The following is a 15,189-nucleotide window of genomic DNA, read 5'->3' as shown; positions in this document are numbered from 1 at the left end:
ACAACCCCAAATAAAAAAAAAAAAAAAAAAAAAAAAAAAAAAAAAAGTTTTCACACCCTAGAACTAATTCACCTATAGTCAAGTTACAACCAGAACTTTAAATGTATTTTATTGGGACTTTTTGTGATAAAGCAACACAAAGTAAAAGTAACCCAGGCGGCCGCACAAAATCCTCAAGAGCTTAAAATTAATGTTTTGTTTTTTTAAACTACTTTGTGTCAATCTGTCCCATAAAATCCCATTGAAGTTGGTAGCTGTAACGTCACTAAACGTGCAAATGTCTGAGTGGAGTGACTACTTTTGCAAGTGTTGTGAAGAAAATCTTCTGAAAGGCTTCATCACAATGAGCTCATAAAGAATAATGATAAAAAAAAAAGACATTTCTTAAACTCGTATAAGGCTTCCAGGGATCCAGCCTGGAATGCAGCCAGTGTCAGGACGAGAACTCTACAGTAAATACTAAAGTCAGATTGTAGTTTTACCGTCACTCATGTCTATCATCACATGTAGGCCACTTGTCAGTCTCACCTGGCAGCTCAAACACTCTGAGAAAGGCATTACTCACCCCAGAGGAGGGGAAATTATCGGATGATTGTTACGTTTGACATTTCATGTAACTTTGGATTGAAAAAAAGCAAACAAAAATGTCACTTTTCAGCTTAAAGCGAGTCATTACAACAGAAAAGACCATCCAGTTTTGCACTGACATGAATAGTGATTGAGACCAATCTAGACATATATATTTTTATATATATAGAAAATAAAGACATTAAATTATAAGTGCAATCAAATAAAAGCAGATGAATTTAATGGTTATATACCTTTCAAGTTATTAATGCATGATTAATTAAATTAGACTGTAAACCTTACAGTCTGTAAAATATACTATAGCTATTCACTTCTCAACATTCATTATTTTCTAATTTGTTTTTTACAAAAAAAAAAAAAAAAAAAAAAAAAAAAAAAATCCAAACTGAACTGGTTTTGTTCCATTCAGGAGCCGCGCCGTGCAGAAATAAGCAAAAGGCCAAAAGAGGTGGGTGGGCCGAGCGAAGCGTTGGAGAGTCAGAGGAGGGGGTGGTGGGGTCGAAAATGACTTTTGAGGGTGGCAGGAACTTTTGTCTTTTGAAATCAAGAACCCAGGGGGACACATTTTTAGAGACGAACATCATGCAGAGTCGTCAACTTTAACCGTTGTCTTGGAAAACATTCACGGTTCCAGTTTTCGAGCCGGCTCCAAACATTCAACGAAATCTGCTGTGAGAACTGAGAAGGGAGGAGAAAAACAGAAACAAAACAAAAATAAAGGCCGTAGAGCATTTATGGGTAGAAATACCTGGTGTCGTTGAGGTTACAGTTATACAAATTTGCTCTCTTGCTTCACATGCTGCCAGTGGAGCACCTCTGCAGTGACTTTGTTTCTGTTTTGTTTTTTTTCCAGACGGAGCTACAACATAGCCATGCTCTCTGGGGTGCAGTTGAGGTGTGTGGACGTGCTGCTGCCGCCGGGGGACTTCAGGCCCTTGGTGGCCCCGCCCAGCGTCGACGCCCTGGACATGGGGTCCATGATGACCCCCGAGCCGTGCTGGCTCTGCTGCAGGCCGGCCATCATGGTCTCGGTGGTGACGGTGCCGAACTCATAGGTGAAGGTGCCGTAGAAGACCAGGATGTCCACGGTGAAGACCCACTCGCAGATGGCGGCGGCGTGCTGCAGGACGAAGCTCTCGTGGATGAAGAAGATGCCGCCTGGAGGGAGGACGGGTTAAGGAGGACAGACGCAGAGAGTCGACGGGAAAATGAGGCCGTTATCCCCTCTGCAGCGTGGTGGACAGCAGCTCAGACGTGCCACAGCAGGTCCTGTCTGCCCCAGGCTGTCAGACTTTATGATACACACAGTCTGTAGAGATGTGCGTTTTAAATGCTGAATATATATTTGGTAATGTACTGAGCAACATGTGCGTCCCCTTGGGACTATCACTGCTCATTGTTATTCATTATTGCTCTTTGTTTATTCTTATTACATTATTTTAATTTTTATTGTGTACCATGCTGGGAGTAACAAAATTTCCCCCAATTAAGGGATCAATAAAGTGTTATCTTGTTTTTTTTTTTTATATATATCTCATTTCTGGATCTTATTCTGCTGGTTTGAAACTCGGCAGACGTCGAATGAGCTCGCTGCTTCCAGCAGTTTTAGAACGATCTCTTCCTGAAAACTAACGCAGAGCTGGAAAAACGTTGTAGAAATGTAGGGCTGTTAATCGCCAATGCTAACTCAGCAAATGGACTGACGGAGTAACACAGAACCGTCCAAGAAGTCCTGAGAGAGAAAGAGGTCATGTTGAGAAAAGGTTTTCGATTCCTAAGTTAATTGGTTCAACTACAGAATTTATATTGACAGACAACTGAGGTGGTCACAATAGTGACAGCTAGCATGAAGAGTAACGAGCCATCAAGGCTGCAAACATCCCTGATTAATAAATCAAACGCACCCTTTAACAGAATATGTGAAACTTGCATTAAGGGTCAACTCCTGAGTCTGTAAAGGTCAAATCCCGATGATTTCTGACATCCCAACCGATTTACAGAGGATACTGAGGACCAGGGAGACCATGGCTCCCAGCGCCAGAGCCACCCGGAAGTGAGCCATCCAGTAGTCCAGGGCGGTCACAGCCACTCGGTAGGTGAGGACGCACTGCAAGCACACAAACAGCAGCCCTGCAGGAAACGCCACACCGGCGCCCACGTAATGGAGAGACTTGGCATGATCAACCTGTCGGACAGAAAAACAAACGTTTCATACCAACTGGAGGATCTGAGCCAGTTAAGTCGAGTGTCCTGCATGTTTTCAATGTTTTCTTAGGTCAGGACACCTTCCTGCATCATGTCCAACCTCTGTGGACTAGAGTCAGACATCCCCGGTTTGAAGTCTACATAAAACTTTACGTATTGCTCAGGATTACCTGGAAGTTTCCAACCATGACCAGACCGATGGCGTTGGTGCAGCCTGACACCAGTGCGCTGGTGTTGACCCAACACTGGTGGCTGTGTTCGATCACCTGGGCGTAGCGCAGGAAGCACACCATCACCACTGCAAAGGGGAGGAAAAGAGACATGTGCATTAAAAACAAGCCCGAAACATTTTAATAAGATTGTATTAATCCTATGGTTTCACAATTGATAATATAGTAGACTTGGTTCGATTGAAGAACAAAACTGCAACATTTGTTACGTTTTTAGTCGGTACTGTGAAGCAAAACAGTTTGAAAGACCCGTTCCCCTCCTCGCCTGTGGTGGCGCTGCATCAAGAACTACTGAAGGAAACGACGCAAAAACCCGTCGTTTCTTCAGAGAAGACACTGAGCTCAACTTCCTTCTTCTTGAAATGGAAATGGAGCAGCGTCGGATGTTAGCGGTTGTAGGATTTCTCTTTTGTTTTGAAAAGACCACGAGCCATTTGTTTAGACACTCGTGTAGATTTAGGTCGTTTTTACCCAGAATGCCCTGTGCTGTGGCCCACTTCCTGCTTTTGGCGTTCACATATGCAGTTTGTTTTTTAGGTTCGCATCAGAGTTCGATTACGCATTCATGTAGTATTCACTTCATTTTTTACTACCAAGTTAGTAAAGGAATAAAAATGAATGAATGGCTGCCAGGTAGTAGCTTCCATCCTTCTGCTGATGCAAGACTATCCGATATGTTTCTCCAGAGCGGCAGGATGTGTTCTCCCAGCCACTGATCCATCTAAAAGCAGAACGGAGCAGCAGCTTTCTTTTCAGCTGTCCTGTCCGTGTTTGAAAACAATAACCTTGCAGCTTCCTGAATCACACCGACAAGAGAACCGGAAGCTTGACCCAAAACACGCTGAAATTTGGAGCAGCGAGAGAAAGGACGTGTGTAGAGAAATGCTAATTAAAGGAGATCAGACTAGAAGGAGGGCGGATAAACAGAAACCAGCTGGGAAGGAGAGGTGACTGGAATGATGTAAACAGCTGGAGCGAGGCAATCAGGACCAGTGAGGGGGAAAAGTGGGCCAGAAGTGACTGGTGTTTAAACAAGACAAGAGGAGAGGAAGAGTAATGGATGAAGGCCCCGAAAGGTGCAGGAAGGGGGGGAGGGATGGACATGGGGAAGTGGAAGGAAAGCTGCATTCATTATTGATTAGGCAGCAGCCATATCTGGAAGTCCCATGGCTATTGGCTGAAGTCTGGAGGTACCAGGCAGAATGACTGCAAACAGAGGAGACATTTAGTACTTTGCATCTCAAAATATATCGACCTATTTCAGATTAATAATGAGCAAACAGTTCTCTTTTTACATAGCAGTGACTGTGATTACCCCAGAGGACGCAGCTCACACGATGGAGGCATCTGGGACAGTTTCATATTTGTGCACCGACACCTCTAAATCACACTTTCTTGATTTATTTAAAATTGGGCTCAGATCAAAAATTATTGTTCGGGTGACAAATTGAAACAAGGCGGCTGCGCTCAGAAACGATTAACCCCATAGCTTCTGTAAAACCACATAATTATTGATTAGCTAGCTGCTGCCGCCAAGGAAAACACCTGACGAGGCATTCCCATCCATTTGCAGTTATGCTAAGCTAACTTCCTGTCACGTAAATCTGTAGACAATCTTTAGGGTGTCACTAAAGATCGTCTGAGTCTCCTTAAGTAAATCTTTAATGTGCTTTAATGTGCTGCCATCCAACCCCATCCTCAGACTCGGTACACCAGAGCAATCGGAGTCAGTCGGAGCGTGTCGGTCTTGATGAATTATTCCTCGACCACATTCCATTTTCCCAACACGTTTAGCTTAAAACTGAATTTGTGTGTCTGTGATCAATACGGCGTTTTACAGCCTGGGCAGCAGCTCCTTTCACAGGGCTGAATGAATGGAGACAAGGCAGCCGCGTCAGCAGAAATGTGACCAGGAACACAAACACAAGGACGAGTGGACGGAACCAGGAGTGTCCAAAGCGTGGCCCGAGGCCCATTTGCGGCCCCTTTACTGATTCTCTGTGGCCCGCCAGAACAGGTGTTTTTGTTTTAATGGAGCAAAATTATTACAGAAATTAACATTTTCTACAGGGGAAAATATTAAGTCCAAAGTAAAGTATTTGTCTTTTAGCAATCATGTTTTGTGCTTTATCAACTGACTTATACATAGAGAGCCTGTTAATTAATTTGGTTAACCTGGCTTTATATAGCAAGCATTTATAAAGAGAGAGTCAAAATTCTGTCCTTCTGGCTGAAATAGGCTGAATGTTGTTTTTCATCTGAGTCCAAAAGATTTTAAAAACAGGATTTCTTTCAATTCAAATTCAAAAATACTTTATTGATCCCAAAGGGAAATTAAATGCTGTTTAACTCATCTCAATTCAGATTCTTCAAAAGAGTTATTGTAGATGGTGACAATGACACTTTGGCATGAGAGATCTCTTGTAGCAGTCCTGAATTTTCTTGGTTTTATGAAGAACTCAAAAACTCAAGGTTCTGGATCTACAATGATTTTAACTTCCCTACGACAAAAACTAACTTCTTTATTTAATTATAATTACTGTATGTTCAGTTTATCATTGAGCAGTGGAAAAAATACTGTAATTTCTTGTGGTTTAAGACATATTTTTGGCCTGCCTGTACTTTTGACTGACCATTTTAAAAACAACTTATAGTTTAATGGACATAAATGTTTGCTACTCATTCAGCAAATGTGTTTCAAACTCCCTTTTAGTGAATTAACTCTTTTTTTTAAGTCAAAAACTAATAATTTCTAAAATAATGATATTTAAAACACCCTAAAACTGTCCATATCATTTCCAATTGTTCATTTCCATATTTCTGTCCACTGCTTGTTTATTGATAGAATCAATAAATATTAACATGAAAATATGATTGAATGCAGTTGCTGTGTGCAAGATAGTGACATAAATCACATTGAGGCTTTGACTGCTGCAACACAGTCAGAGCCATATAGTTACCTAAAGTAGTAGTAAATAGTTCTTATTGTCACTTGTATATTATCATAATAGTACCACAAAATATCACGATAAAACTTCAAGTTCACATCAAATTAAATCTCTTATCTATATTCCCATTTTTTGTCTCAGTTTAATCTGTTAAAAAAAGAAAAAACACTGTTTTCCAAATCAGAACCAGCATCCATTACTTGCATCCACGCACTGAAGATTAGTTGAGGACGTACCCATAAAGGCTCCAACGTTGCCAATCAGGCTGAACAAACAGCTTTCAGGAGGGAATGAGCCACATTTACTGCAGGACAAAAAAAACGACAGTCCAGATTTTAAAACCGCAGAAATGCACACACACACCTACACTTATCCTGCTGAACAGCTCTTAAGTGATCAAAAACAGTTTAGCTAATTTCATTTGAATATGAAGCTGAATTTTAACGAGTGCTTGTGAATCAATATTTTTATATAAAAGTAAAAAACAACAGGAAAAAGAGCTTCAGGTCCCATTGTGCCTTTCCCTTTGTACTTGCCCATCGTTGGAGGCCTACAGTCAGATTCCACGAACTGGAGTTATGCAAAGTGTGGGTTAATGACCGACACAGAGCAGCAGCACAACCAGATGCAAATTCATGCCCGAGGCCCTTCCCGACACAAGCTGCTGTTTGTGTTCTGAGACAAAGAGGAGAAGTGCAGAGGCGGAGGAGCCGACCTGATGAGGGGGATGTCCTGGATGGTGCAGCAGGTCTTGGGGAAGCCAGGCCGGGGCAACTCCTCTGTGCATGTGACGTTGTAAGACCTGCAGCGGCGACACAATGAGGTCAGCTCACTCTCTGGAGGTACAGCGCCTCGCAAATTTATCATGTCCTTTAACTTTATCCAAGTTGCACCAACTTCAGTGTGTTTTGCTGTGATTTTATGCGGGATTAAGGCGTATTTGATTCTTTTGCTAGTAAAAAAATAAAAATGCGAAACATGTGGCGTGAGTTTGTATTCATCTGAAGTTCCAAAGTGAAAGCCAGAGATGAGGCGTGCATTTCAGAAACACTGCGTTTTAAAAAGGATCGACGAGAAGAAAAGCCACAAAAATTTAATTTTAAAGTTTGTCACAAGGAATGCAGAGGATACAGCTGGGGATGCAACTAACAATTATCTTAGTAATAGATTATTATGATGATTAATTGGATAAAAAATTGGCACATTCTGCAGATTTTTTTTATTTAACCACTTCAGCCTTTTTTATACAATATTACAAATACATTGAAAACTGCAAACAAATAATTAAATTTATATTTTTTGTTTTATTGCCAAAGATGCAATATCATAACATTGTCACAGATTAAAAATTGGATAGCAAAAGTTGAGATTTTTTTTTCTTTTTTTGTCAGAATTTGAATCATATGAAGCCAAAACTAGACATACGAGTAGATCATTTTTATAGGCAAATTATTTTTTCAATCTTTATTACAAAATGTGTATATATTTTTGTACAGTTTTAGTTTAATTATTGCTCTGAATATGTTGTCATTTCAGCTAATGTTGTTTTTTTTTGCATCTGTAAACTCCAGTTAACGATTAATCACTCACTAAATTAGTTGATTATTTCAATAATGGATTGATTAATCGTTTCAGCCCCTAAACACAGCAAACTTGTAAGATGGTACTCTGGTCAGAGGAGATCAAAACTGAACACACCATCCCTATTATGAAATACGGTAGTGGCACATTGTGCTGTGGGGCAGCTTTCTTCCACTTTGACAGGGAAGTTGGTCAGACTTGATAGGAAGAATGATGTAGCTAAAAAAGGGAAGCAAACCAACTAGAGAGGTTCACTTTCTAGCATAACAAGCACCTCAAATGTTTAAATTAAAGCACGTTCCTTTATTGGAAAGGCCTAGTTAAAGTCTGGACCAAAAATCTGCCTGGGAATCTGTGGTAAGACATGAAAATTGAGGCTCACGCATTACGCACACCAATCTCACACCACATCACAGTTCTGCACAGCTTTATGTTGGTGGGTCTATTTCCCAATAAAATACTTGGAACATTAATTTTAGAAAATGTGAAAAGAAAAATGTTTAATGAATAATTTTTGTAGGGCTCTTGAATACATCTAAATGTTAAACAGGAAGATGTTTTAAAAAACAAAAAAAAAACAAAAAAAAAACACCCACCAGTTCTCTACAGGACAAACATGGTGATTCATCACAGCCATCGCATACCTGCAGGAAACAAAAGGTCAGAAGTGTTAAAGGGAGAAACACATCATGACAGACCCAATAAAGCTCAAAGTACAAAAAAACAAGCTTAGACTTTAAAAAAAAAACATAAAACCTTACCAAGTATTTCTTATAGTTTCTAGTGCAAATATCTTAGTACACTTAAAATAAGACAAAACTAACTTGCATGTAACTATTCAGCACGAAATAGCTTGTTTCGAATCAATAATTCCTTAATATTGATGAAGCAGCAATAGTTCAACTGGAAGATTATTTCACTTATAACACAGGAAAAATGTATTGTTACAATTAAATAATCTACCAGTGGTATTTAGTGCTATTTTCATTAAAATTATGGAATTATTTACCAAGAACAAGCTCCTCTATCTCGCTGAAAAGCTACTTGTAAGCTAGTTTTGTCTCATTTCAAGTGTACGAAGATGTTTTCACGAGAAACTAAACTACAAATACTTCAGATTGTGTGTTTTTGCAGCGTTCTCTCCCGGACAAACGGTTCACAAGAGTTAAAGCGCAGGTGACAGGCACTCCTCAGCCGTGACTCACACTATCCATATTCCTGTGATGGAGAAGGCAGCCAAGCTGACAGGCAGGACGATCCAGGCAGTCATTGGGCTGGCAGTGAGCTGGCTTTGTCCCAAGCATGGGGTGAGAAGGGAACTCGGGGCTTGGGCGGCAACACGACGGGATGGGTCAGGTAGGGGCTGGGTGGGGGTGTGGGGTCACTGATAGGCTGGGAGACGCACACAGGGGGGAGCATGAGAGGACGAATGGGGGGGGGTATGGCACAGCTCCTCTGCTCCACGGCACCCAGCAACCAGCAACAACCTTAAAAAACAAGAGTGATTGGAAACTTTCCGTTAGGCAGCTTTATTCAGGCGGTGCTTTCTACGACCAGGCGTACCTCTAACGTTTTTAGTTTTTATTGTTGCAATCATTGTCTGTAATTTGCGTGTTTTTCCTTTCTGGGAAAAACTACAAAGTGGAGAAAGAGAAACTAATCGGACATCGGCAAAAACAAAAACTTTGAAAAACATTCCTCTTCCAAGTCTCTCTGGTTGGCATTCAAAGCCTCCGATTTCTCCTATCGGTGCTGAACATCGGCACAAAGCCGGTTTACAGAGAAACGACCTTGTTGCTTACTGTAAATTAAAACATCCTGCTAGACAACTCCACTGCGTTGGAGTGGAGCTGCGCTTCCACTGCAAACCCAACACAATCCCGGTATGGCTGACAAGCACAGAACCAGCAAAATCACCAGAAAACACATTTAAAGGAGACAGTAAAGTGCAAATAACAACCTACAAATTGCTTTCAGAGGACAGCGTACAACAACTGTGGGGAATGAGTGTTTCGTCAAGGGCAGGCAGTTTAGTGTTGACAGTCGGAGCAAAACAGCACAGCAGAGGTTGCTTCACTCTACAGGGTGTAGAGTTACAAACGTGTCCTCGGCTCAGAGGGACTATAGAGTGAATAAAGATTAACTTGTGGGCTTTACAGAGGGGAATCATTTTCTAAAAGTGTGTGCAAATCAAACTGGAGCTGTTAAAAAAAAAAAAAAAAAGAGAAATGTTTTGCTTCTGCAAAGTCAGACGTGGTAAATATGTTCTCGGTGTCAGTCACTTGTGAGCATGCCAACTTAAAGTTTGAAATGTTGCTGTAATAAGGGAATTTTTTTCAGGAGTGAAGTTTTCTGACCGATTTTTAAGAAGCCTTACCTGCCGATTCCTTTGTTGGCTGATGCAGATTTTTTAATAAGTGACATGGTCAGGGGCTATAAGGTCATTCAGTGTTTCAATCTTATATTAACACAGTCATTTAAAACACACAGAGAAGGTGAGCTAACACCTCCTAATGCAAAGAACCTCAATCAAAGAGGGAGTTTATTGGCCATTTTGAAACCATGTGTGCTCAATCATTTTGGAAATGAATCATAAACGTATTTATTTTTTTGGTGAAGTGTTCTTAGAACGCCATAGATGCTTTTTTGCTGGGACTAAATACCAGTAGATAGAAGTGACTGCAGAGTTATTGATGAGTCAGTATGGCGCACAATTATCCTGTTGTGGACCAGAAAGTACTGAGGAAATATAGAAAGAATTCTTTGTGTTATCACCTTGAATTTACAAAACAATTTTTTTTTCTAATCTCATGTTATTTTTCTGGTAGGGAGATTTTTAAACACTTAACTTTAGAGACACATTATGTTCTTCTGCATTGCAACATCCCTTCAGTTTAACTGTAGAAATGCACAGGCCTGCCACGATAACAGATTTAGCTGAACGATAAAAATTGTCCAAGAAGTTATTGCGATAAACGATAATATTGTTGTTTTGACCATTTTCCAGTGATATAATAGTAATGCAAGAACACATCCACGTCAAAGATCAGTAATCTTTAAATTCTAATGAACAATTAACACTGGAACTGGGAGACATTTTAAATATAAAAAAAAACAACAGAAACAACAAATAAAATTAACTTTGAAGTTTCTGTGAACAAAATTGTCCTTCAAAAAAGTCTAGTTGAGAAGAAAGCACCAGACTGAACATTTTTGTCAGCTAATTGTTGGTGAAAGACAAAGAAAGGAGAAAAACAATAAAACATGCAAACTGAAATGATTGCAGGTTTTTCTTTTATGTATTATGTGATTAATTGATTTCTTGCTTATTGCACACGTAAATTGTTTTAGAAAAGGGGGAAAAACATTCAATAATGTTCTGTAATGCAACAAATGCTCAGAGATCAGATTTATTTTGATGGATACCAAGATCACAGTTTTTTTTAGTCCCTTTTCTTCAATAATCATGCAGCTCTGGTTAAAAGTTGAGAGGTTAATTGTTTCCTGACATAAAGCCCAATAACAGAAGAGGACACAGAGTGAGTTGTCCCAACCTCCCAGCCCATCTGCCACATGAGCTCCTCCATCTGCAAGGACACAAACAGTCTTTGAGTTACCGACTCCAGAGACCGCATCAGACAGCGGCTGAGAAGAGTTTCCTAATCAGTTAGGAAGATGACGCTTTCATAAAACATAAAACTTATTTATTCTGAACAAGTGGTTCTTGTAAGTTGTTTTCATAACTCAGAAGATCGTAGCAGTTGGGAGGTATTCAGGGTTATTTGGCTGTTTAGTTGTTACATCACCGCTGAGGCAACTCAAAACACGTGGCAGATTTAATCTCGCTTTCCCACATACCCTCCGGATTTCGCATTGAGGATCTGTTGAAAATCTCAATCGCATCTTTTGTGTTCCAGTCAGAGCAGTTCCTTGTTGTTCGTGCTGGTAAAGGTTTCCTTGGAGCCACCAAAACGATAAAAAAAACAACAACAAAAAAAAAAACAACGTACAGCTGTGAGGAAAAGCCTGAACACGCGCTGCAAATTCCAGATGATTTACGACACGACGGCCAGACTGTGAACCCCGCAAAGCACAGCTGGGGGAATACATAAAGCATACAATAAAAACATGCAATCTGTGAGAAGCAGCTCTGTTCCTGCTTACCCAGAGCAGGAGAGGAAGACCGAGTCAAACATTATGAATGTATTTTAATACCGTTGGCGACAACAACCCGGCAGGGCGGCAACAAGGATTTTTACAGCCTTGAAAGTGAGTAATGTAGCCCTGTTTGAGGAGAGAAAGGTGCATTTTACAACGTGAAAAACAAACAAAAATTATCAGTTTATGTTTAAGAGCTGTAATTAACAGCACTGAAACATTATTTTAGTATTATTCTAGTAGAGAGAGAAAATGGCTTGTATGAAAAATCATTTAATCAAATCACTGCTGCTGAAAATAGCAGACTTTGAGACGTATTGCCTTAGTAACAACATCCACGCCCTAGAGTGTTGCTACCCTCCAACCTGTCAGCACTTACATATGCAAAATTCACTGCTTGGAGAAAAATTTGATTTCTGAATTTCTGCCTGCCTGATCAAGATGAGGAAGGTCTGATTTCTGTAGCCAGGTCTCTTGATGCATAGCTAATAATTTCTCCTTGAACCACATGCATTTATTTATTGGTCTTACTAACAAAAGGGAGAATAAATACATATTTCGTAGTATCATATTTTTATTTTCCATTTGATAATTTTTCCAACGATTTTAAATCAGACAAAATACAGTTTTAAATGACAAAGAATGCTAAAGTTTGTTACAAGTGACTGATAGGTTTCACATTGAGGATAAGTGTTTAATATTTTCAAATTAAAGGTACTATGTAAAGTAAATGCAATTGTTTGCATCAGGTGTGCTGAACATACAAGTAGGGCAGTGGAGCCTGAGGACCAGGGTTAAAAATCACTGCAATGATATACTTTTCATATTAAATTTAAAAACAGATTAAATATGTTCCACATTTTCTGATTCCCTCATAAAATGTAGCAACATTCATCTCTACTGTATCATTTTAAGGTTTAGTTCAATCTGTTTGCATGACTTCTTTTTACATAACTGTTAATAATTAAGCTAACATACCTATAAATAGCAGCCAAAACTTTGGGACTCACAGTGAAAGGACTGAACTGTTTAGTAAATGCAGAGGGGGCACAATTAGACCATCAACCCCAGCGGTGTACTCAACAATTATACGCCACTGTATCTTAAAAAAAAAAAAGCGTAGAAACAACAGTGACAATACAGTTCACCAAGTACTTCAACCCGTTTGTTCACTTATTTACTTTTAGCAAATTAAACAAAGCAAAGTGTTCGGCGTCTCTCAGCTCTGGAGCCTGTTATGAACAGTTAACGGTACCCGCTAGCCCTGTTAGCTCACATCTAGCTCGCTGGTTAGCTTGCACTTCCCCAGTTGTCTTGACTTGACACTTGGTCGCATCTTGATTTCCGCTAACCAAAAAGATAAGCCGCTAAACAGGATTCGTTCAGAGGATAACACCACTAATAATACTTGGACGGCTTGTCCAGAAAATGAATATGCGCCTACCTTCCACCTGCTGTGCCCACAACAGACCTCATCAACCTTGGTTTCCCTTTAAAAACATCGTTTTCTTAGCAAATGAAGCTAGCAGTGGAACTAACTTCCTGTTACGCCTGTCAAAATTAAGCGTGAACGCGGAGTTTCTTTTTTTTTTTTTTTTTTTAAATAATACTGCGAATGGATATTTTTAAATATTATTTTTTACTTTATTACGTTTGTGTAAATGTAAATTTGTTTGCTCTGTAATGTTTTCACCAGGTAACAAGGTGTTTAATCACTTACATAAAGAGGCAGGATGCCTCTCACTTTTACACAAGAAAAGGAAACAAAATGAAAACGAACATTTTTAAGTCTATTTTTTACGTACATTTTTTTGGTCAAAATGTCAATTCTTCATGCTTTTGGTTGCAGTAGCCTGACATATGTGACGCTTTTATTTTAGCACAATCCCATAATCTGATTCAAGTAAGTAACTTTACAAAGATCTCCCTGCTTTCAGGCCCTGCTCTGCATCTTTGCCATCAAAGTAGATGAGAGAATGAAAGGAACGATTTTGCACCTTTTTTATTTGCTCTATGAAATATTTTAATTAAACAGTTTAACTATACTGTTTATTCATGTTAGCAATATGCAGAGCAGCAGCTGCCCAAAGAAAGCTCCTGCCAGGGGTCGAGATAGGGTTAGGATTTTTTAAGTTATTATTTTTTTAATCAGGTTACACACTTCTTCCTACAGCAGTTTCTATACACTCATCCAACTGTAATCCTCTTTAAAACTTGCCTATTGAAATGTTTTTCTTGTCCAGCAGCAAAAATATTCAAACATAACTGAATCCATTCATTTATGCCCGCTCATCTCCAGCAGTCATTGTGTGACAGGCAGGGTATGTCTTGGATAGTTTAGTCCAACACAAAGGCTCACAGGGCAACTAACCACACACACACACTCATTAATATCAAAAGGGATTTATTTTTTTAGAGTAATTGCAGTTTTTAATACAAAGAGTCCAAAATAAATTGTGAAATGCAAGAAGTAGCTGGTTGTAGAATTAACTCAAATGAAGTCGATAAGTACATGTTTTTATCATTACTAAGATGGCCTCATTGCAATTTGTTTGAAAAACTAAAGGAATTATGATTGAAATAATTGTTGTTTCATAACGGGAAAACCATCAACACAGCTGTGGACCATCATCTACAGCTATTAGTATTTACTGTAAACACTAGAGAGAGAGTCTGCAGGGGTTTGTTTTCTTTAAGAGCTGTGAGGCTCCCATCTGCTGGAGGATGAAGACATTACATTGTGCACGTTAAATACACATTAATGTTTCCTTTTACGTTCTTCTTTTTTCCAGGTTTTAAATAAGCAAGGAGAAAATGTTTAAATTGACCTAGCAGATTAATAGCCATGTCTGACCAATATTTTCTTGGGACAGTAACACAATAATATTATTTTCTGTTTTGGGCTTCTTTAGATCTCCTATAATCCAAAAAGTATTTGCAGGAACACTAGGTTCATTTCACCATCCAAGGACAAGCATGCTAGGTTATTTTGTCAATCAAATAATGCCGTTAAGTTTTAATGCATCATTTTTTGTCTCACGTGTCTGTATTACGGCTGGGCAATACATCAATAACAATATACATGTGATCAGTTTTAATAGATAACACATCTGATAGAATATTCAATATATAGAATATTCACAGAACTCTGATCCAGAGCCACACAGCATTCTGGGAGATGAAAGGCTTTAGCTGCTCAACCTGTGATAAACTGTGGATGAAACAGAAAAGGCCGTACCACCAATTTGGCAGTATTTCAGATTTTTAAAACAAAAATCTAACCAATAATTATCGACGTCAACAATTATTGATAGACTAATATGAGAGGCTTATATCCATGTTATATTTTTCAGCCATATTTTCCATGCACAGTTTGTATGTCGCTTTCTGACGCACTACTGACCAACCCACATTTGACAGCTCTAACATAAGAAATGAATCACGTTGGTCTTGCCCACCATTCTAGGCCAATTTTATAA

At 39.3% G+C, this 15,189-nt stretch overlaps 1 protein-coding gene across 2 annotated transcripts; it reads right to left on the bottom strand.

Moving 5' to 3' along the window:
• Positions 1-932: 932 nt before the first annotated feature.
• Positions 933-13,248, bottom strand: LOC106944778 (transmembrane protein 150A). Of its 2 annotated transcripts, XM_015028030.1 has the most exons (8): positions 13,155-13,248; positions 8,758-9,039; positions 8,149-8,196; positions 6,687-6,773; positions 6,208-6,275; positions 2,964-3,091; positions 2,596-2,773; positions 933-1,746 (listed from the first exon to the last, which is right to left on the bottom strand). In XM_015028030.1, the coding sequence occupies exons 2-8, from the start codon at positions 8,820-8,822 to the stop codon at positions 1,448-1,450; spliced, it is 873 nt and encodes a 290-aa protein (XP_014883516.1). In that variant the 5' UTR covers positions 8,823-9,039; positions 13,155-13,248; the 3' UTR covers positions 933-1,447. The 2 variants fall into 2 exon arrangements, with proteins under 2 accessions (XP_014883516.1, XP_014883517.1); XM_015028031.1 differs by lacking the exon at positions 13,155-13,248 and having other exon boundaries at positions 8,758-10,398.
• Between the last annotated feature and the right edge of the window lie 1,941 nt (positions 13,249-15,189).

This window comes from Poecilia latipinna, unplaced genomic scaffold (assembly GCF_001443285.1).
Source record: "Poecilia latipinna isolate Pla-1442-1.1 unplaced genomic scaffold, P_latipinna-1.0 Scaffold8, whole genome shotgun sequence".
NCBI classification, from domain to species: Eukaryota; Metazoa; Chordata; class Actinopteri; order Cyprinodontiformes; family Poeciliidae; genus Poecilia; species Poecilia latipinna.
This window is presented reverse-complemented; position numbering and strand designations above follow the sequence as displayed.